Below are 24,428 nucleotides of genomic sequence, written 5' to 3' on the forward strand. Positions count from 1 at the left end.
AAATTTATAATTGTTAAATAATTTGAAACACAGATGCTAATTTTTGGGAAGGAATTATGAATAAAATAGTGAAGTATATTTATTTAATATAGTAGTTTTAACTGTGACCCTGGATACTGCCATAGCACCTTAACACCATAAACGTAAAGCATTATACCATAAACATTGTCAGCAGATTTTTTAATACTTTACTAACTTTTTAAATACCTACAGTTTCTTTACCAACCATATCAGCGGAAACTATGTAATCTTCTACTATAGTTTGTGCTATGTAGAAATTTTTGCAGAAATAATATTTTGGTAAGAATTATATAGAGAGAGTCTTGAATAGTGTAAGAATATTGGCCATACAAAATCAAAACGGGTAGCATATTATGGGGTAGTAACATTTCGATGACTTATGAAATCCTACAGTAATTTAGATTCGTTTTCACTATCCAAACCCACCTTCCAACACCAAAAAAAAAGAAAAGTCTTTAAGTTCCGTGTAATATATTTCATAGGATTACCATTTAATTAATTTATTGTTTTCAGTTAAATGAAATTCAAAAAACTTTATCGGTATTAAAATTTGAAAATGATCAAGAATTAGTGGTTTAACGGAGTGGAGAAAAAATTTACATTTCATCTCATTTTTTTATAAAAAATTTCTTTATTTTTTTATACACATCTTTGATGTAAATTTTTTTTTTATAAAATTTTTTTTTAATAAATCTAATAAATGTAACAAAAATTGTGTAAAATTTATTTATCAAAAATTCTATACTATGTTCACCGAGTGTCTAATATTCTATATCTATAGACTGTCCTGCCAGATAGCGATAATCGTAGAGAATAGATTCTTGCATTCATAAAGGATCGAAACCAATATTAACACTGATCCAGGGTTAGACCTTCCGTGAACACAGAATAAAACAAAAAATACAATTTTGGAAGAATATCATGCCACGGAAGCTGTTGACACACCACTAAATTTTTTTAGCACTAACAATCAGTAGTTTACATAGCACTCAAAATAAGGCAGGGACATTTTATGCCCAAAAATAAATAATTACAAAATATATATATATTAAAAATTTTTTATAAAAAATATATATCCTTTTTCAAATTAAAAATCACAATTTCAATTTTGTTTAGTTTGCATAAATTGTTGCGGTACTTGGATACATTCTTGCTGTATTTAATTGTTCCTTTTTAATAAATGATCGTTTTACGGCAAGTTTATACCTAGAAAACAAATACAAAATAATATCAGTCTATGGGAATCAATTTATTATAGTTGAACTGTTAACTCAAAATTTTTGCTTTTTAAAACTCTTTGATTGCGCAGCCTCTTAGAGTGGATCACTCTTTTCTCTTGTATTGCAAGTATGTAAATAATTAAGCTTGAAAGTCAGACTAACAAATCGTGAAATAATGCCAGGTCAAGATTCTCCATTTTTTTTAGTTCTGTCTCGAAGAATGCTAAAAAGATTACTAGTTTTGATGAGAATGATCGAATATTTCCAGGGTTTCCGATTGGCTAAAATATCAAAAACTCGTTTTATATTTTTCAAAACACCGACGATTTGCGCAAGGCCAAGAGCGAAATTTCAAACTTTTTTTATAATATGTTTTTAGGTTACATATGTTTAAGTGTCAAGATACATTAATTCATGAAAAAGAATAGTATCTTAAATTTACTTTACATGTTCTGGATAGGTAATGTTAGTTACAAATTGTATATCAATAATATCTGGCATCTGTCATTGAAAACACAGTGTATCTACGGAGAAACCCGAATTATAACGAATCAATCCGGTTTGCGATTTTTTTTACCGATTTTACTGAAGTGATGGAAAAAACTCACAACTATAAATAAATGGCCTAATTAAGTTGAAAAACTAATTTAGTTATATGCTATTATAATTTTGAATTGAAATAATTTTCAGCTCCATACAAGACAAAAGCGAGAAAATACGCACCCAAATCTTTCATTTTCCTACTAACTATAATTGTCTCCATTCCAGAGGATGGAAAAACAAAGAATGGAAAATGTTAGTCTAAAGTATAAAGAGCTATTATATGGAGTAACACTCGCAACTATATAGAGAGTTATTACATGTATTTATTATAATTATTTAATTGCTTAAGCACTTTTCAACTTGATCTAACGGTTTTGTCATATACAAACAGTGAGGTAGACGATTCAACACTTATATTAATAAATACTCTTTGTTGAGAAAAAAGTAAAAAGAAGAGTTGAAGAAAGAAGAAAGTTGAGAAAGAAGTCTTTGTTTTTTTTTTTTTTTTTGAGTTACCAATCATTACTTTTAACTAGAGAAAAAAGTATACCTTCGATGCAAGCAACATAATGTACAACTTGCTATAAATGCTGCAATGCCAATAAATGTAGCAATAATTAATACCCAAAGTTGGACACGTGTCGCCTCGGTTCGTAGTAAACTTTTTTGAGAACACGTATCTACTTTAACAATATTATAGTCTCGATAAACTGTATCTAATTTATCTTTAATTTTTTCATTGTTTAGTATATTCATCATTTCATTGGTTGACATTGGTGTTGGTCCAATTAGTTGGAAACACGAACTGCAAAGAAAAATTCAAAAATAATTATGCCAGATTTAATAGAATTAGATAATTTAACATACCTTGTACTACTAAAATCTAAACTGTTATCACGCTTTAAGTTGAATTGTGTATCGTATACATGTAATTTAATTTGTGGATCTTCTAAAACATTTTGAACATCCATTTCAAATTTACGAAGAGTTTTACGAACTTCTGCAGGTGGCTTTATAAAAATAAACTTTAACATATCTCTGTCTCGTACAATATATATCTAAAAATAATTAAAAACAAGTGAAATTTACAAAATTTAAAAAACTCGTAACCCTCTCCTCTGATTTTCTTGAAACATTGCTAAGAACACTATCAAGCTACATTTCAAACAAAAAAAAACGCATTCAAATCGGTTTACCCGAAGATCTCTATGGTGCCACAAACAGTTAGACACGCATAGCGGTCGAACTAACCCCTCCTTTGCTTTAAAGTCTAAAAACACGTAAGCTACAGAGCTCCATCACTGTTACTACATTACAACAAAATTAAATAAAATATCATGATAAAGGAGAAAAATTAATGCATCTTTAAAATCCGCAGTTATTTATTAGATTGTAAAAATTTCGTAAAAAAAAAGTTGACCTCTTTGGGGCAAGCCTAACCTCCATTTTTGGGGGGTAATTGGGGGATTTAAGTCAGTTTTTTGCAAATTACAAAAAACTATGCATTAAATTAAAAAAATGAGTTCAAACAAAAGTTCTAGTTGAAGTATTTATGCACATTTTCGTTTTTTTCCGCCTTTCTACCTTCAAAATTGATCGAAATATGAAAATTTTAATAGAATTTTTTTGGCTCATTCAATCAAATAAAAAAGTATCCATCTTGTAAACCGTTAGAGATAAACCAAAGTTTAAATGTAGAAGTTATTCCTTATAAAAAAATTAACAACTTATATTTGAATTATTCTTTCTTGAACATCACTGTTTAAACGTGAGGGCGAAACTTAGCCAAAAAATATTGGTGTCTATATTCTCCAAAACTATAAAATAAGTGTGGTGAAAATTTTCAGGTTAACTACAACTAGGAATTTTGTGAAAGATTTTAGAAAAACAAAAAAAAATTCCAGAAAATACTTGCGAAAATTTCGAAATTTTTGAAAATATTTTCTAGAACTTTTTGACCCTACACTACCTACTTTTGACATAAAAATTTTGGATCCTACAACTCAGTTTGGTGGGGCTGTAGAGGTACGTAAAGCCTTAAAAATCGCGACACACATATTTCGCTATACAAAAGCGGGTATGGTGCTAGGAAATTGATAAACCTAAAACGAACTTTATTGAGACTAATTCAACTCTACTGATACTGATAAAAATTAGAATTAATGGGTCTCTAGAGGCAGAGCATTAAAAACGGGGAAAAAATAAAAAGGGATATAGAAATACTAGAAAGTCTTTTATAAAATAGCTTTTAAAAGGCCTGTATTTAATATGTCTATATTTTCGAAGAAAATAAGACTGAAACATTGTCATAAATTATAAAAATCAAGCCCATTTTTATGAAGCCAAATACAGAGAAAATTACTGCTTTATTAAGTCAAAAATTGTTATATAGAGTTATATTAGAACAAAGTAAATATTTAGAAGAGTATCAAATGCATTTGATCAAATTATTTTGAAGCCAATGAAAATCTATTGTACTTTAGCTTTCTTGATTTTGGAGAAATGGGTTTAAAATACTCGACTTAGTTCGAAGTTTTGCTTCACTACGGATGGCATATTTGATTTCTCACTATATATCAATGAATGTTCAAGAAAAACTAAAAATTGTTTTCTCATACCTTCAAAAGAAGTGAAGTGAATTTGATTGAATAAAATGATGTTTAATAAAGACTTCAAAAGAAAATAATTCACACAATATATGTGTCTATCTTTCTTATATGTCTCAACAATTTTGAATTAAATTAAGATGTTTAAAACTGCCCACCAAAGGTAAGAGGCCTAAATTTATATTAAAATGTACCTGTACTGTTGTATTCGTATAGTGATCTACCAAAATAGAATTGTTTGCTCGAACAATCAATGTAAAAACGCCATCAACATAATTCACTAAACTTTTGACAGTACGTAAATCACCAGTATTTTCATCCAACCTGAATACATCGCTTGCGTTCAATCTAAAAAACAATTCTCTTTAATCATTGCATTCGACTTAAATAAAGTAAATTTTAACTAACTTGTCGCCAAAATCAATTAATGGAGTAAAATTAGCCATTAGAATATCATACTGAATTGGTAACGCATCTGGATCAATATCATTTGCTTCCAAATTTAAAATTGACGTATCAACTGGTACATTCAATCGTACACCTATTGTTACATTATCTTTTACAAACATTGGACGATTATCATCGATATCGATTACTTTTATAAGAACTTGAATTTCAGATGGATCCTGCAATCAAAAAAATTAATTATTGTCATTGATCAGCCGTGCTGTAAAAAAGTAAAAACTCCAAAAAAAAAGGATTTTGTCATACCAATCGATTATACAGCTTACGAGTAGTTTGAGATTGACGAGTTGAGGCTTTAAAACACTTAATCGTTAATAAAAATTGTGCATGTTCCTCACGATCAATTCGTCGAATTGTTCGAATTATTCCTTTACTATCATTGGTACGCTCAATTCCAAACCATTCATGTTCATTACCAGCTAAAAATTATTTAAGTGTGAAAAAATAAACTATCTTCAAATAAATATTAACTTACATATAATAATGTAATCGATTTCGCCATTTTCTCCAATATCTTGATCTTCTGCTATTATGGTTCCAACTATTGTCTCATTTGCTACCTCTTCTTCAATTGAAAACGTTAAGGGTGTGTCATCCTAAAATCCATAAAGAATAGTTATTACTGAGACTCTAAAAAGTCTGCACAAGAATGACTTACGATTCCACGAATGAAATGAGGCTTATGATCATCAACGTCAGTAACTTGGACTTGTAAGACACGTGTTGTTTGTTGAGGTGGATCTCCTTTATCTTGAACTACCAATACCAAAGAATAAAATTCCTTTTTTTCGCGATCTAATAATACCCGAGTTGTAATTAATCCAGAGTTTGGATCAATTTTAAATGCCAAATAGTCAACACCATCATTTAAAAGTTTGTATTCTAGCTTTCCAGATGGTAAAGAAGGATCATCCGGATCGGTTGCAACCACTTGAAATACTGGCGATCCTATTGTTGAATTCTCACTAATGTAGGCAATCTGATCGTTTGTGGGGCGTATAAATGTAGGAACACCATCGTTGGAGCTAATATCCCCAATATACAAAGTTAAATCAGTATCAGTGTACAGACCACCTTCATCTTGTGCCCGTATGGTCATTAAATAGGGCTCAGTACGTCCTTTGCCAGTTAAAGCATTTTTTGTGGTTAGCTCTCCCGTTCGACTATCAATTTGGAACAATCCTAAAATGTTTTCGTAAAACAAATTAAAGTTTTCTGGAAAGTTAAACAAAACTTTGTATTACCTTTGACTTCATGCTCATCTAAAATTTCGTAGAAAACTTCCCCACCCAAGCCTTCATCTGGATCCGTAGCAGTTAAATTAATTACGCTTGTGCCAACAATAACATTTTCGGCAGCGACTGCAATGTAGGATTTCATTGTAAATTGAGGAGCGTTATCATTTACATCCAAAACATCTACAATGATTTCGGCTGTAGTGCGTTGAGCTTCACTAGGTCTATCCCTTGGTGAGTCTGATGCAATTACAGTAAATCGTAGAACAGATTGCCGTTCTCTATCTAATGTTAAATTTGGTGAGAGCTAAAAAAGGATATGGAATATGGATAATAATAACAAATGATACATTGAAAATAATTATTCTGCTCAAAAAGTCTTAGTTAGAGAGATGCACATATGATTTACTGATGGTCATGGTAACCGTCTGCTAAGCCTTAAATATGATAGTAGGTAATGTTCCAAGTCGCCCTGTAAGGTTCCTCGAATTTCTATGTGTCATATCCCCCCCAGGGAATAATTCGTGTTTTTCAATGTGCTGCCAAAAAAAATCCCTGACCACTTGCTTTTCTGTCAGACATATTTTCCTGATCCTTTTGACACCCTCAACACAACCAAACAAGTTTTACAGTTTCCAGAACCATCACTTCAAATTTTTTTACCGCGTAACGACATTTTCGGCTTTTTTGGCATAATTCGGGAATGGGACGACTTGTTGAGCTCAAACTTTGCAGGATGACTGTTCAGAATCACATCTAATGAATTATCAAACAAGCAGACAGTTTCCAGAACCGTAACTTAGTGACAGTTTTTCAAACCTTCCCCTGGGGGGGAGGGTAATATGACACATAGAAATTCGAGGAACCTTACAGGGCGACTTGGAACATTACCTACTATCATATTTAAGGCTCAGCAGACGGTTACCATGACCATCAGTAAATCATATGTACATCTCTCTAACTATCTTTGGATATAAGTATTCACAAAGAGAGACTTAGAGTTTATGGATCTAAGATCTTACAAGTAAATGGAATTATATTTGTACCAATACTCACAAATCTATGATTTAAGCAACTACCTTGTTTCATAATGCTCAAATTTTTATTTGCACTTGAAAATGTTCATTACTAAGAATGAGCAGAATTTTGAGAATGCCACTTAGCCACTATTATTCTTACCACTATTATTCTTACATTTAGCCACTATTATTCTTACCTGAATAATTCCAGTACGCGAATCAATAACAAAATAATTACTATTTTCTCCACTCAATGAGTATTTAATAGTTCCATAACCAGAATCATCGTTTGGGTCATCTAAATCTGTAGCAGCTACTTGCAAAATTTGTTCTGGATACCTTGACGATTCACGTACACTTACTTTATATTGTTTCTGTTCAAAAATCGGTGCATTGTCATTAATATCTTTGACATGTATATAAATTTTCAATTCAGAGCTACGTTGGTTATCGACTGAAATCGCTTTTACGACTAGATATAATAATTTCTCATCCAGCGCCTCATAATCCAAACGTTTCGTCAAAATAATTTCTCCATTTTGCAAGACTGTAAACAAATCCGTCCCCGAATGTATTAGTTGAAAAGTAGACACATTTTCTTCCGTTAATGGATCTATGGCTTCCAAATTTAATATTTTATATCCAATAGGCTGCTCTTCCAGAATGTGCAAATGAACTGTTTGCGTTGTTGGATCGTAATTAGTTTGTTGAATTGGAGCATTTTTTTCATATTTATTCGCGTTTATCACAAAATATGGATTATTATCGGAGTACGCTTGAATAAATATTGTAACTTCAGTATATGCCACTTGTTTTTCTGGATCAATTTCAGCATTTAAGTCTTCTGCCCGAATTGTTAAAATTATTACAGCCGCACTATTGTAGCTTAGACTATTATTCACTAAAATGTCTCCGTTTTCATTGATTTTAAACGCATGCTTATAATCGTATTTTGAAGACATTTTAGCAGCCACACCAGTCTTATCTTTCGCCTTAATGGGTTCAACAATTGAGTATTTTAATTCCGCACTTTCATCGGGATCAAATGCACGAATATTAATCACAAAGGAATTCATGGGAGCTCTCTCAGAAACATATGCGGTTGTGTTAGTAGCATTAAACATTGGAGGCTTATTATTTACATCACTGACATTAATAAACACCGTGGATGTAGCGGTTTCGTGGACGGGTAAACCATTATCCACAGCATAAACAATAACATTATATAATTTCGGATTTGTTTCCAAATCTAAATTCGAATATGATGAAGTTGTAATTAATCCAGATTTAGAATCTATTACGAAATTATCTTTATGTCCACCAGCTATAAAATAATTTAATAAATTATCCAAACCATCTGGATCGGTAGCTTGAACAGTAGTTACATTTGTATTTGGACCCGCTGTTTCTTTAATCGTTGCTTTATAATGCATTAAACCTGTGCCAGGTAATAGAGGGATATTCAGTGGATTGTAGTTTCCTTTAAATATTGGCCTTTGATTTCCAGCAATACCAACACGAATTGCTACACGGGTGTCATTTGACATCGGCGGTACACCTCCATCGGTTGCTCGCACAATTAAATCATATTGTCCTCTAGGTGTATCCATAGAATGTACGGGACGTTCAATTTTAATCTCCCCAGTATTTGAGTCAATAGAAAAAACATTACTTTCATTTAAGTTTTCCGAAATACTATTTGTAGAAACAATCGAATAGAATATTTTACCACCGCCTTGATCTGGTCCGTCAACATCATTAGCACGTACAAATAATTGAGGCTCGAAACTAGTAGCACCTTCACGAATGGTCCTTTGATATTCACGTTGCTCAAAAATTGGAGCATTATCGTTAATATCATCAATTTCAATAAATATATTCACCGAGCTAACTTTACCCCCACCATCGATTGCTTCTAATGTTAAAGAATAGCTTTTTTGTTGCTCGTAATCCAAGAGCTCTTTTACATAAATTCCACCAGTTTTTTCATTTGTACTAAATTTTTTCGATCCAAATCCACGTAAAAAATATGCAATTTTTCCATAATCACCACTATCTTTGTCCGTAGCTGTGATATCCGATATTTTTAAGCCTTGTACAGAATTTTCTGCAACATGTAATCGATAGGAATTCTGTTCGAATACGGGAGCGTTGTCGTTTGCATCAGTTAAATGAACGATAACCGTTGCAGACGACATACTAGTTCCATTTACTAATGCAACTACTTCAAATTGGTATGTTCTTAGCGAAATATCATCTACGTCATAATCTAACAGCGATGAGTCTGTAACTTTTATTACAATTGGAGTGCGCCCTTCGCCAAACTTTGGTGCAATATCAAATAAATTGGAATTGGATGAATTTAAATTTCTTAATTCCAATGTGTAACGACTATTAACTCCAATATCTTCGTCAATAACATACATGTTTAATCCTGGTAATGGAGTATCGTTCGAAATATCCTCGGAGACATTTATCTCATAAAAATCCTGATTGAATGTTGGAATTTGATCATCCACATCGGTAATGACAATTGTAATTTGCGTTGTTGTAAAATCAGCAGGCAATTCATTATTTATGAGCTCAGTTGCTTTGATCGTAAAAGTATAAATGCCACCATTCTGTAAAATATCTGGATGTTCACGGTCTAATAATTGATCAGAAGTTTTTAACACACCATAATACTCCAAATCAGAACTATACGCGGATTGTGGAGTACTTTCCAATGTAAAATATCCTAATTTATCATCTTCGATAGTTAGAAGCAAAGGTCGTGGATTTCCAATATCACCATCTTTAGCGCGAATATTTAATATAGATGTGCCCTTAAAAATTAAATTTACGATTATAATATGAGAAGGAACAACAGTGCGATAGCAAAATGTGAGGCTTAAGTTTGAGAAAACTTATGAGTATAATATAATATTCACAACATGAAAAAAACAATCCCAACTTAAAAAGTCAACCAAACGCCACATTTTTTGCTTAAACGCCTATTACCTCTGCTGTGTTTTCAGGAATCGTTGCACTATATGGTGCATTCAGAAATATTGGTGGTTGGTCTTGAACATCTATCACGTCAATGACAAGATTTGCAAATGTTTTTAAAGGCTTACTTCCGCTATCCATTGCCATAAGGGTTAACAAGTACGTTGAACGAGTTTCATAATCCAATGGGCGTGATAATGTTATTTGAGCTTTATAGCCCTCGGGAATCTAGAAAAGAATAAAAATAGAAACGTTTACAAAATCTGCAAACACCCTCACTATATGTATTTAAATAAAAACTGGCATTCTTCTTTGTCCGCCTGTTTGTCTATTTGGTAATAATCTTGTACCTGAAAATTATTCTTCGAGGAGTTGGCGAGGTGAAAATCACAGGAAAAATGTAAACCAGAAAACAATACAAAAGTGACAACATTTTAAGATTAAATATTACTTTTTTGTTCCTGAGCTTCCACCATATTTTAATATCTTTAATTGAGTTATTTTATCAAAAAAACTAAGGTCTATTAAGCCAGCACCACAATTTCGGCACATAAATAAAATCGAACAGTTAATTAAATTCAACCACATTTAGTGCTGATTTAGTGCATCAAAATAAATTTATTGTTTTCATTTTCGTGAAATGAAAATATGAGTATGTATGCCAGCTTATAAGCTTAAGCTAAGTGATGCTTTAATTAAAGCATCAAATAAAAATTTCTGCACACAAAAAAAGGAAAAATGTATTATAATCAAAAATCAATATATTTAGCATATTTAGTGCTAATTTTGTAAAAAAAAATATTGTGAAAGCCAGCTGAGAAACAAACCATTTATCATTATTCATGTTATATTATCTTCTCTGTGCGATGTGAAAATAACATGAAAAATCAATTTAAAATAAATTTTTTTTAATAATATTTACTAATCTTTCGAAAAAAAAAAATTAAAATAAAAAAACATGCAACTTCGCTATTTTTGTGTTAGCTTAATAGGCCAAATAAATAAAGCTATCAACTAATAAATAAAATAGTTCATAGGGGGAAAGTGTGTGAAAAATCGTTTAAAAGAAAAATATGAGAGTATATTTTAATGGTATAAACGTGACAACAAATTTTTACGTTTAAACGTGACAATAAACAATTTTTCAAGCAAGTGTTAATACGATCTAAACCATTACTCCTCTTTTCTTGACATTTTATAATACATAATATGAATTACCTTTTCGGTATAAATTCGGAAAGTACTACAAATTTCACTATCTGTTTGTACATCATTACTTTGATAACAAGAGATTGTAATATCCGCATTTAATCCTTCATCATCATCAGTAACAATTATTTCTGAATCTGTAATCACTGTAGAACCAACAATTGCATCTTCACTAATATTTGCATGATATGGACGATTGTGAAACACCGGTGGATTATCATTTTCATCCAAAATCGTTATTTCACGTCGTAAACTAACAGTATTAGGTTCTGAGCCTGCAATACCCTCATCCGTAATCGATATAATTACTTCAATTAAATCTTGTTGTTCACGATCAAGGGGTTGTTTTAATGTGACAACACCAGTATAACGATCCACGATAAATTGTTGACCACTGATAGAATAATGTAATTGACTATTTTCAGGATCCATACCTATTAAAATTTATTTATTGTTTAATAATAATTAAAAAATAAATTGATCTAAATTGGTCATATATCGATATTATAGTTTCCAAAGTTAATAACGGAAAATTAATTATGAAGTTCATCGCCTTTTCAGTCGCTTAAAAGTGTATCGGTAAATGGATTATTTTTGGAAATAACACTTAAAGATACACTAGATAGGGTGCCTTTACTCCCAATCCTGGTCTGTATTCTTCGTTCAAAATATTTGAACTCCAACAACCATTCAACTCAGTGAATGAGGGTGAAGATAAGCCCTAGGTCTAACCAGAAAACATAAATATCCGCAAATAATACCCATGCACTCCTCAAAAATTTATACATACCTTTTAATTGATATACAGGTGTCCCAACTGGTGTATTTTCTTTTAAACTAAATTTGGACATATCGCCAATTCCAGGTACAAAATGTGGGGCACGATTTATTAGTTGACCCCATGTTTGTAATAAATTTAATAACAAAATTACATTTATATAAATCTTTCTTGTATTTATGAACATTTTGCTAAAAATAAAAAGGTTTATAATCCTAAAGTTAGAAGATAACTTATGTGAAATACATTCAAAGAAAATTTCAAAAAATGAATAGCATTGCCTATGTTTTATGTACATTCACAATGATTTCCTGATAAAGTTGAAAACTGATCTTCCTCCCGAAATACAGTAGGTATGCTTCCTGATTGATAGAATTGTTTTTACGTCTTATTACTATTAAAAATGTTCAACATGATTGAAGCATTCTGTACATAACATTTAGGTGAGGAAGTAAACCAAATGATTTTTTAATTTTCAATAGCAAATATCCAGGACTAAGGTATAACTCCCATTGTAGGTGCAAATAAATTTGTTAGCTTATAGGCAAAGAAACTGAATCACTTTTTATAAAATATTCATTAAATAATTGACCCTCAAACAGATGAAAACTGTTAAAACTGAGCTTAATATAGTTTCACGAAATAAATAAAATGTTTTTTTTTACCTTTATTATTTCTTTTCACTTCTTGAAGCTATGTTAAAACTTTGCTCATTTTTGCGACACAAAAAATTTATAAAATTTTCATATTCGTTCATTCAAAAATTAACCGACAATAAAAACATTTAAAAACATAATAAATTTGATCTAAGTACTTTTATTTCAACATTTTTAGTACTAAATATCAAAAATAATTTCGCTTAGGAAACTTATTTTTTTCATTAAGTAACTTTGTGGTTTCTTTCACAGAATTAACACATTAACATAATGATTCAGTAACACATAAAATTTCTTTGAAAGGTCACAGTTAAAAAAATATGAAATTGTTGATTGAATATTTTGCATAATCGATTTAAATTTATAAATTAATAAACGTTAATTAGTTATTAGATATATTTATTTAATTATTTACATATTGCACTTAAGTAGGTATAAAGAATTTGTACACCATTTACATGAGATTCTATTATATTATACATTCACAGTTATTAAATAATTCTTGTATTATATGATTACAAAGGTAAGTAAGAGAAAGGTAAAACACTCGCTGCGCTGACGAAGACATGCTTAATTTTTGCTCGTATACATATTCCATGTTACCTGCATAACTGTTAACAAGGTATCTATTCTGTATAGAGGTGTACAGTCAATTGGTAAATAAAGAAGCAGACCCTGAAAAAGATATCTTTAAAAGTTATTATATTTCAAAAGTTACATAAAACGAATTCTTTAAGAATTTTTATTTCAACTAAGAAATTAACATCAAAATATGGTGGAAGAGCTGGGAAAAAAGTAAATTAATATTAAACTAGAGAATAATACAATTATATTAATTGTAATATGATCTATTTTTTTTATTCTTCCCCGCGCTTCCACCATAATTGAAAATTATTTTTAAATTTACTTTTCAATTAAAAATCTTATGTATATATATGTCGGGAAATGTCAGATCTGTACCGAACAAACAGGGAAGAAATTGTAAAATAGATCAAATAAATTAATTAATCTGACAAACGCTAAGGAAGGTAAAATCAATAAGTTTTAAATGAAAGTCTTTTTTTTTTTTAATAATTAGTTTCCAAAAATTCTGTCTAATAATTGATGCTCTAATTGAACTGGTTCTGTTCAATAACTGGCCTATTTGATTTCTACTGATGGCTCCACCAATCTAATTTACCCGACAGAATAATTAAAGAAAATATGGAGGTATTTCGAATTTTTTTTATATGACTTGAATACCTAAATGTGAATTAAACATCAGCAAATAAAAATCTCTGAATCCTTTTTCTTTTGTTGTTGATGGTAAAAAAAATGATGGTCTAAAATGAGAGAGAAAAAGGAGAAAGAGTATAATTAAATTTTTCTCGTACTTCTCATTGTCGTTTTAATAACAAGAATTTCCTCCAATGAAGATTTAAATTTTCAAGTGAATAAAGCTCTAAGGCAATTGCTGAAAGCCAAAGGTAAGCTAATGAAGCTTAGAGCTGTCTAAGGACAAATCTCCTTGACCCCCTTCCTGCACTTTGCACCTACACATCTATGCCTATGTATCTTTGTCTAAGTATATACGTCTAGATATCCAAGCCTACATCTAAGGCATCTTGTTTATCCCCTCTCCTATGAGTCTGACTTAAGTGGATTTACTGGTATGCAGAGTAGGTCCATGCCTAAAACAGCAAAAGTTTTGTTGAAAGGGCTAATAATTGACAAATGGAGGACCTCGGCGGATTACGTATATTAAAAAAAGGTGAGCGAGCAAATTTTGGCCGGCTAACTCAGTTTAAATAAATGATACTTTAAAAGAATCACTCACATATACAATGCGGGGGCATCGCGTTTCTAGTGCCTGCTATCGACAAATTCAAATTCCAAAATCTGTCGATGTTATGAGTATTGATACCATTTGTACGTTTAAGACTAAACACTATATTACGAATGTAACGAATCTCCAATTACCGCAGGGCTCTAATCCTCAGTATCTTTACTGTACTGCGAGTAAAGCAAACTCTAGTGATTCTGAAGACCGAAGTCAGGTCGAAGCTTTCTTTGGTGTCAAGAAGGCAAGTAAATCTCCGTTATTGTGAATAAACTTGGAATTGCCCAAGAATATTACTAGATTAGTCGAGTTAATTCAGTCCCAATTTATTAATTAATTATTTAAGTAAGAGCTATTAATGTACAGACAGATATATTAGGTTGGTTGATTATTGTATGAGCACGAGTATAATAATTATAAACAATTTACAACACACCTTTGAGAATAAACAATTCACATGGATTGTGCATACGTCGTAGGCTATATACATTTAAGCAAATAATTATACAACTAGACAAATGTTAAGTTGAATTACTTTCATAAAAATATTACTCACAAAGTAACTTCCAGTAGAAAGAATCTTTAGAGCCTTTGGTCTCTCATGGAAAATACATGACTAATATAACTTTTTTTAAACAATGGCGTAAACGGTGGAAACTTGTATAACAAAGATATACGCTTATTTAGTTGTTATAATATATACATTGTCTGCTTGTTTATGTGTAAATGAGAATAAGTGTCTCATGAGAAACCCAGAAATATTTTTGAATAGACTAAATGCACATAAAAAAATGTTCAAGGAAGTTCAAACTTCGAAAATTACTTTGAATTAAAAATAAGTAAGATTTTATTTTACAATTGACTGGAGAAACCGATTTTTTCCTTTTACCACACTAAATGAAAATGATTTTTTTAAACTATGTTTTTCGTAAACTTATTGTTTTGTTTGTCAATTTTTACCGCAGTGATGAGCTGCAATATGAGGATTTTTTGGCCACTGCAACTTTATATTTCTGGATTGCAATTTGCAACTGACATACATAGGTAGCAGGCATTTTACATTTAGTTAAATATATATTTGTCTGAATTTACATGCGCATACAATATGTGTTTGTTTTACCTGAAGAACTATTTTATGTGAACATTTTTTTGAAGTAATATACCATTTGACTTCAAATATGAAAGTAAATAATATACTAGATCCATATGAAGATATGTAGGCTAAAAATTAATTAACTGTACGTCTTTATATCACATATATAAATAAACAATTGTGTAATTTAAACGCTAGCCATATGCATTTTGTTGACAAAAGCACACTTATAATCAAGTAATTAAGCCGGGAAATACCATAAAATGTGGAAAAGCTACTGAACAGCACCTATTTCCATAATTTTTGTTTGTACGTGTTCCTTAGACCTTCAGGAATATTCATGACCACTAATCCTTGCATTACTATGAAAAATAAGAAAATCAGGGTAGTTTTCCCACACCCAAAGTACTCCAAATAGTAACAGAGCTAAAAAAATTCTAAATCTCATCTCAGGTGCTTTCGGGGGTTTTGGGATCGCTGATCATGAATCCCAGGTCAAAAATCAATTGATTATGGTCACAACCCCATTAAAAACACCCCAAAAAGCGATATTTTTTTCGTTTTCTTTACTTTGCCACTTTTAGGGATAGTTTACATGGAGTTGCATTCATCCTCAGTTGCTTTTTGACCTCGGGTTCGTGATCAGCGACCTCGAATCAACGTGAGACAATAGACATAGTTCTTCAGTTATCGTGGTGACGGGCGGATGGACAGACGGCCAGCAGGACACACAGAAATAGACTAATTAGGTGATTTTATGAACATATATACCAAAGTTTTGTATCATCAATATTTGTAAGCGTTATAAAGTTGGGGTTAAAATTAGATACCATGCTATACAATGCATGGAATCTTTGTATATATGTTACAGGAAAAGTTGATTGTTAGTAACAGTTTACTCTGCCTAAGAGGAGTCAACTCTTACTAACAGACTCTTCTTGCCTCTTCCTAGGCAGAGTAAACTCTTACTAACAATCAACTTTACCTGTAACATATATACAAACATTTTATGCATTGTATATCATGGTATCTAATTTTAGTGGTGTCCATATATCCTTACTATAAAAAATCTAATAAACTAATAGAAATGTATACTACTATTTACTTCAACAAATAATAGTATACATTAAGGTATTGATAAGGCCTCGTTTCCGTCCCAGAACAACGAAAAAAAACAAAGAGAATCAACTTTTACTAATCCATAGCAAGCATAGTTACCTCTTCCTAGGAAAAGTGTGTTTACTTATTTTGAATCAACTCTTATTAATGTATTTAGTAAGAGTTTACTCTTCCTAGGAAGAGTCAAATCTTACTAAAAGACTTTTCTTGACTCTTCCTAGGCAGAGTAAAATCTTACTAAATACATTAATAAGTATGTAATTAAAATAATAAAAAATAATTTTATTATTACCTAGTTAGATTTTATGTAGTATGACTACAAGTTTTTCTGATTGAATCTCTTGAGAATGAACGCAAGTTCGAAAAATTTTGAGATCAAATAAAAAAACTTAATACTTTTTTTGTTTTACTAATAATAAAATTATTTTTTATTATTTATTATAATTTAGTATGTACTACCATAAGCCTAATATAAATTCATTTAACATTAATAAGAGTTGATTCAAAATAAGTAAACACACTTTTCCTTATTACTAAGTACTATTGCTTCACGACATTCGATGTATACATAGCGTTAATTAACGAAACCCTAGAACTTTTGAGGCTGCGCGTTAGGTGGGTCTTAAATTAGATGCCCAAACCTTCCCTTTTTTAGTTTTTTTTTTTGCCTTTGAGATCATAATTTGGTAAATGTAATATTTTATTAAACACAATTGAAGAAAATGAAATTATTGAAAATACGATCGCTTTTATATGTGACGTAAGGGTTGACTGACCAACCCTGTTGTAACATTTAACTGACTGACTGTTGTAACTGTTATTTTTATATATAATATATACAATCTGTATAACAATTTTCAGCTTTAAATAAATAAATACCACGGAAACAACCGTTTGGATAGCATATTTCTAACCCTGTTCCAAGCCATGTTCTATCGTTCGCTTGACTGGCCGCAGTTTGTGTGTGTACACAACTACTATAACCAATCCTCAAATGATCAGCTTTAGTAAATTCAACGAATTTTTTTTGGCCTGACTCTTAATCCATAAGTAATGTTAGTTAAGTATGGAGTTTTTATTAAATAATGTACACATTAAGCAATACATTATGTAATAAACAAATCAATAAATGCGAAAATAACTCCGTCTGTCTGTCTGTCCATGTGTTACGCAATCACGCCTAAACTATGACCTGACCTGATTTAAATGAAAGATACAGAGATAGTGTTGAGCCTGAGAAAAAAAAAAGCCTGACTTTTGATTAAATATAAATAAATACGGATTTGGTGCGGAACCCTTGTTTTTTTTTTTGTTTTTTTTTTTTAAACAGGTATCCAGACATTGAGGAATATTTTGGGCAGGATATTCTTAATGACCTATTTATATATTTGTAGTCTTGGATTTGCTAAGATCGTGGACCTGAGCCCCCTTTTATCTATCCCTATAGAAAAATATATACACAATTTTAATCACATAGCAAAATTGGAAACATAATTTAGTCTCAATGTTTTCTTTATTGCATTTTTCACAGTTTTACAATTTTATTTTTTTTAATCAAAATAATAAATTACACGATCACAAAGTTACAAAGTTACAAAAAAACAAAAATATATATAGAAAAAAGTGGAACTCCCATTTTCAATGAAATGAAAAATAAATACATAATTTCCCTAATAAAAGTGCTCTTCCATCATTTTATTCTTATCGATCATTTGAGACAAGATCGATCGTTGACCTCTTCAACAGCATGGTCCACAAGGTCCACAGGGTCCGCATGGAGTATAACATGGAGTACAATACTGCACACAACATTGCATAACGCAAGGCACATAACATGGAACACAGGTTTGAACGACACAACAAGGCATTGCGCAATAAGTAGTACCGCGACAACAACCCATTTTGATAATATTTAAGCGCTCTTTATGTTTTCTATTTCATGAAAATGTTGAAATATTTGTTTGAAGTAGTTGAAATTTGTCTTTAAATTTTGAACCACAAAGAAAATTGGCTTTTTGTTTATAATTTTGTGTAAAACTAGATTTTTAAGTGACATTTGTTGTTAATGTCAACAATTCTAACGCTTTTTTGTTTGCTTCCGTTACTTGGATATGAAAATTATAAATAAAGGCATAGGTTGTCCACTTACGCAAGGGAATTTTGGGAACGATTCTATAAAGTGCGAATACATAAATTATTTACCTCAAAATGAAACAAATCTAACTCTAAGGTCATGGATTTCTAAGAAATGAAGTAGTCCTTGATAAGTAAATAAAAAATTCGCTAAAGTAAGATTAGGAAAATTCAGATTATTAAGGAACGGTCAAATTTCAAACATTGTAATAATACACGCCTTCGTGAATTTATATCTGCCCACACTTGCATGAGCAGAAAAATCAAAGACTTATTCTATTTTTAAAGACCTCTATCCAACAAGACTTCATTGTAAACGTTTATCTTAAAATCTCCAATTTTTAGCACCTTGTGTCCGTGGAAAACTAGAGCGCCCTGTAATCATCTATTTGGAACCATCCATAAATTACTTCACAATTAGTTTACGATTTTAAAAATTTTTTTAAGAAAAAATGCATTAATTGAAATTTCTTAGTGATCAATTTCTTAAAAAATTCAAAAATTTAATTGTAAACATTTTATAGTTTTCAACAAATTTTATTCATTATTATTTGAAGTTTCCAACACGATTACACTTTTCAAAGCATTTTCGATAATGCAAAGAACCTTTTTTTTTTCCTTCGAATATTTGTGCCCTAGGCACTAGGCCCGTAGTAATAACAGTTGCGTCTCCAGAGTGTTAACAATGAAATAGTTAAAAAAAAAAAAAAAAAAAAAAAAAAAAAACGAAATAATTTTTGAATAAATTTTTATTGACGTTACAAACAAACACTTGTGATAGATCCATTCTACAATTAAATCAGAAATGTATATATTTGATAACAATTGAATGTAAAATTGGAAATGATTTATCCAATTTTTGCCCAACAACTTTACATTTTACTCCATTTATTGAAAAATATTCTCAGCAAACAAACGTTTTTCTTTTACATTACAAACACAAACTTGAAGAACATTGAATTGTCAAATCAAATGTATACATTAATATTGTACAATCTTTTCCAATCTACAATACTTTTGATTTATTTTTTTGTAAATTTTTTTGTTTTTATAAATTTTATTTTTTTGGAATAATGTAAAATGAATAACAGTAGTAATTTGTTTTTATAATAATATTTTATTTTCCAATATGATGAGTACTTTTGAATTTCGTGGTTATTGTTGAACTATAGCACCTTAAAAAAACGAATAACTGAAGTTCAGCCTATTTTATTGACCAATGCAGATTTTCCAAGAATAAAATTTTAAAAGATTGCAAGATTTAGCGTACCGTGCGTTTAAAATAGAAATAATCATCCAGGGAAAATATAGAAACAAAGCTATCCATGTTTAAATTAATTAAGCTTTCAGATAAAAATTAAATCCAATTATTTTTACGCCTCCTCCTTAAGATAAGAGTGTTTTGCCACCAATGTAAGTTAAATAATTTATGAAGCACAATCTTTGATTCCTTCAAGAGTGCTCTTGAAGTCGTCGGCATCAATAATATCGGAGAATATTTACAAATTAAATGGAATTTTAAATAATTTAAAAATAAAAACTCTCGAACGACTTTTATCAAAACTTGCAAATAATTTAATTTCTTTCGCATAGTATTTCAATTCAACACAAAAGAAGCACTTTCTCTTCTGTCAATTCCAATTTTAAAAATTTCTGATTGATTTTATTCCCTAATTGCATTAAATACAATTTTACTCAATTCTTTTCACAAATATTTCACTAAATTTTTACATTAAAGTTTTATAATCAATAAAACATTGCTGAATATCATGTAGAGGGATGTGTATACTGGAGAACCGAGTAACTCGTGAGCCATTCATTTAATAATTACTTACGTAGAAAAATTTTTGATTGCTTGTCAGTCTCTTGAATATTTAACAACAAAAGGTGAATTAATCACAATAAATTATGTTGAATCGAAAAAATTATTAAAATTCAATGGGCAAACTTCTAATCAAGATCTAAACTGTCTACTTTCACCTATACAAGTAATGATACTTAGCAGAAAATATTTTAGGGAAAACATCTTGCGTTTAGTTTTAAAAAAATGGATCACGAATCGCTCTGTTAGCTCAATGAACTGTGTCTATGGCACTATAGTACATAAGATAGATAATACTCAATTGGAAAAATTTTTCTTGAAAAATTTTCATTTTTAGAAAGCAATTTAAAAAAAAAAATCATACGTTTAAGTGTATGGAATTTAGTTATATATATATAATAATGTTTACAGATACAATTTGCTATACGCTATTTTGAAAACTTTTTTATTTTTGGATTATAAACATGAAGTTTTATTTATTTTTATGCAAAAATCAATTTTTTTCATTTATTTTTGAAATTTTTCAATCAAATGTATAAATATGTTTTTTTGTTTAAAACCACTGAACTAAAGACGTTAAGCAACCAAATTAGTTTACGATTACGTAAAAGTTTTTTTCGAAGTTATAAAGTTACAATAATTTTTTTGCGCTAAACAATTTTTTCACAACAGACAGAAAAGATTAAATTTTTTCAGTTTGAATGCATAAATTGTATTTTGCAAATTTTTCGTTTTGGTCAAGCTTGCACAAATTTTGAAACTCTTGATTTTGGTTTACACTGGATAAATCAAGGAAAATTAGAAAATCTGCGATCAAATGTACAACAATAATATCTTAGTTAAGTTCTTTGCAAATAATTTTTTTTCGTAATCCCACAGCAGGAATTGCGATATTACATTTCTCGCACAGTACTTAAACGCTTGATTTTCAAGAGTGTCATCATCTCAATTATATTCCTTCAAAGCGAAACAGAAATATTGATACTACTACTACACTTGCTTTATCAAATTGCATGTAACTTGCGCCCAATAAAAACGCGACACTATCTATATCTCAGATATATTTGGTGGCACCACAGACATTAAAAAAGGTATATTTTTCAACCAACAAATATATCTGATCTATAGATAGTATCGCGTTTTTATTGAACGCAAGATACATTTGATTATGAACTATAACTTTCTATGTGAGTTCGGAAATCCTATTCGATTAGTGTAGAGCCAAAACAAAAATGAATACTGACTATAGTATGACTAACATGAGGTAGATAGGCAAAAAATTTCGATTTTCTTCATTGGACGTATTATTTAAGCACAAATAAAGTCCAAACCTTCAATTTTTCGCTGATAGTATGAATTTTAATACAATTTTTAGAAATCGATTAAAAAAGCCTTCTAAAAATTTGTACAAATAAAAAAAATTGGCGATGAAAATTGCATTTGTGTGCATAAAAAATGAATTTTGTAATGCATTTTCCAGGAGTTATTTTATTTCCAGGTTTTCGGAGTCACTGATAACTAGTAGGACGTTGAAAAATGCATCAAATTAATTTTTCAACGTCATATTCGCGATCCCGTACAAATAATGCACGACCTTCTAAAAAATGTATTCCAAATTCATTTTTTCCCACACAACAAATGCACAAGTTTCTAGATGGCTTCCTGAATCGAATTTCGAAAACTGTATCAAAATCCGTTCTGTCGGTAAAAGAATTAGAGATTTTGTGATTAGATACATAGTATTTATTAAATGATATCTTATATTTTCTGATTAATTACTAGTTAAGTATTCAAATAAGCTTTGTGATCATTGTGATCAATAGTTTCATGTCGATTCATCCATGTAAATTTTATCCCGGCAATTCCGAAATTCCCTCGATCATTTCGTCCTCTTAAATTCATCGTTTAAACATTTTTTTTCTTGGGTATACTTGACTCAAAAAAATTCCGTAACATATCAATGGACAATCCCATAGAATGTGTGGGTATTTCATCGCAAGGTTTACGCCAGCCAAAAATTGGAATAATCGTGCTAACTCGACTGCAATAAAGGAATCGTTAACCTGAAAAACGTGGGTATCACACGGTTAACCCAAGGGCCAAAAAACCAACAAATCCTTGTTACCTCGATCCCATTAGAGACATGACCAACCCGCAAAACGCATGGATATTTCAATCGCAGGTTTATTGCAAGAACCGACAGAAAACCGACAGAACCGTGCTAACTCATAAAAGACATGACTAACTCGTAGAACTGCTGATCATTTCCATCACAATATTTAATATAATTTACGTTAATTTTTTGTACATTTAGCAGTTAAGAAAGAATATTCAGGGATGATAGAACTGGGGACGATAAATTTCTCGGGGACCAATTTGAATGGGATCAGAAATCTAAGATCGAAATGGTTCGTGGGATCAAATGACAAGAGGACGAAATTCACGGGGATAAATCGCCCTGGTACCGTAATAAATATTGCCTATATGTTTTTAAGGAATTGAACTCATTTAATTTTATTAGTTTGGTCAAGTTTCAGCATCTGGCACTAATTCTGTTCTGCACGCTACGAATAAGATTAGTTGGTCACATAATCACTTTTCAATTTATTTTCAATTATCAATAAATGTTACAATCTGACCAAAACCTGATGTAATCTCTTTGGACGGTTACACATACTTTCAGGATACAACCTTTTTGTATTGAAAAAGATACTGAAAATATGCCAAGCCGAACCAGAATAGATACATCTAATAATAATTTTTATATTAAATGCACGCGCACAATTAGAAACATGTTTATAAGCTGTATTTTAAGAATTATAAAAAAATCAAAAATGGATTTTTCAATGCATTATTTGAATAATTGATTTTAAAAATTGATTTCTTTAAACTGCAATGTAAATAATAGTTTAATTATCGTGGCTACTAAAGCGCACCATACGATCCGTAACGGTTTGATAATACAGGAATATATCGAGAAATCGATTTGAATATACCAGGCTTATTTAAATATTACGGATATAATTTTGTTAAATCTTTAATTTTTTGGAAATACAAGTTTCCATGAATAAAATTTGCTATTTCGCTACGATAGTAAGTCATTTCAATTTTCCTCATGATATCAACAGATAAATTTTCTGTAATATTTCATAAATTATTTCAATATCTGATTTCTGGACTATTCACGTATTACCTGGCTGGTACGCATATTTATCGTGACATATTTTTATTTTAAGAAGAAAATAAACTATTTAGAAAATTCTTAAACATAAAATAAAATTCAAATCCTATTTTTCTGAAGGATATTAAAAATGAAAATTACAATATGTATAATATTTTAATATATATTTATAAATATATATATATAAATATGTTGTGTCTATTAACAATTGATGTTAGACACATTATATTTTTTTAAATAGTAAAATTACTAATGCGAATATTTTTGTTTAAAAATGCATCTTTTACTTTTAAATATAATTTAGTGTTTAAATATAAGGGAAATATCGCTGACAAATTATATATGCTTTTAATCCAGTTAAATACGAGCACAAAAACTTGCATCCAAATTTTATTTTTGGTCAAAATATTTAATTTGATTGTTTTAAAATAGCCTGGAAAACACAGCCGTTGCGGAAAATTAATTCAGCAAGAGAATTCCTCTTTTTCAATATTATTGATTAATATGCTGAATTGCTGATG

At 30.2% G+C, this 24,428-nt stretch overlaps 1 protein-coding gene across 1 annotated transcript; it reads right to left on the reverse strand.

Annotated features, from left to right (window-relative positions):
* Window positions 1-1,103: 1,103 nt before the first annotated feature.
* On the reverse strand, window positions 1,104-14,120 carry LOC123290682 (cadherin-23). Its single transcript, XM_044870947.1, has 14 exons — window positions 14,114-14,120; window positions 12,097-12,240; window positions 11,316-11,740; window positions 10,110-10,325; window positions 7,307-9,934; window positions 6,100-6,397; window positions 5,514-6,037; window positions 5,331-5,451; window positions 5,102-5,274; window positions 4,799-5,016; window positions 4,585-4,738; window positions 2,652-2,842; window positions 2,335-2,589; window positions 1,104-1,227 (listed from the first exon to the last, which is right to left on the reverse strand). The coding sequence occupies exons 1-14, from the start codon at window positions 14,118-14,120 to the stop codon at window positions 1,134-1,136; spliced, it is 5,448 nt and encodes a 1,815-aa protein (XP_044726882.1). The 3' UTR covers window positions 1,104-1,133.
* Between the last annotated feature and the right edge of the window lie 10,308 nt (window positions 14,121-24,428).

Source organism: Chrysoperla carnea, chromosome 1 (assembly GCF_905475395.1).
Source record: "Chrysoperla carnea chromosome 1, inChrCarn1.1, whole genome shotgun sequence".
NCBI lineage: Eukaryota > Metazoa > Arthropoda > Insecta > Neuroptera > Chrysopidae > Chrysoperla > Chrysoperla carnea.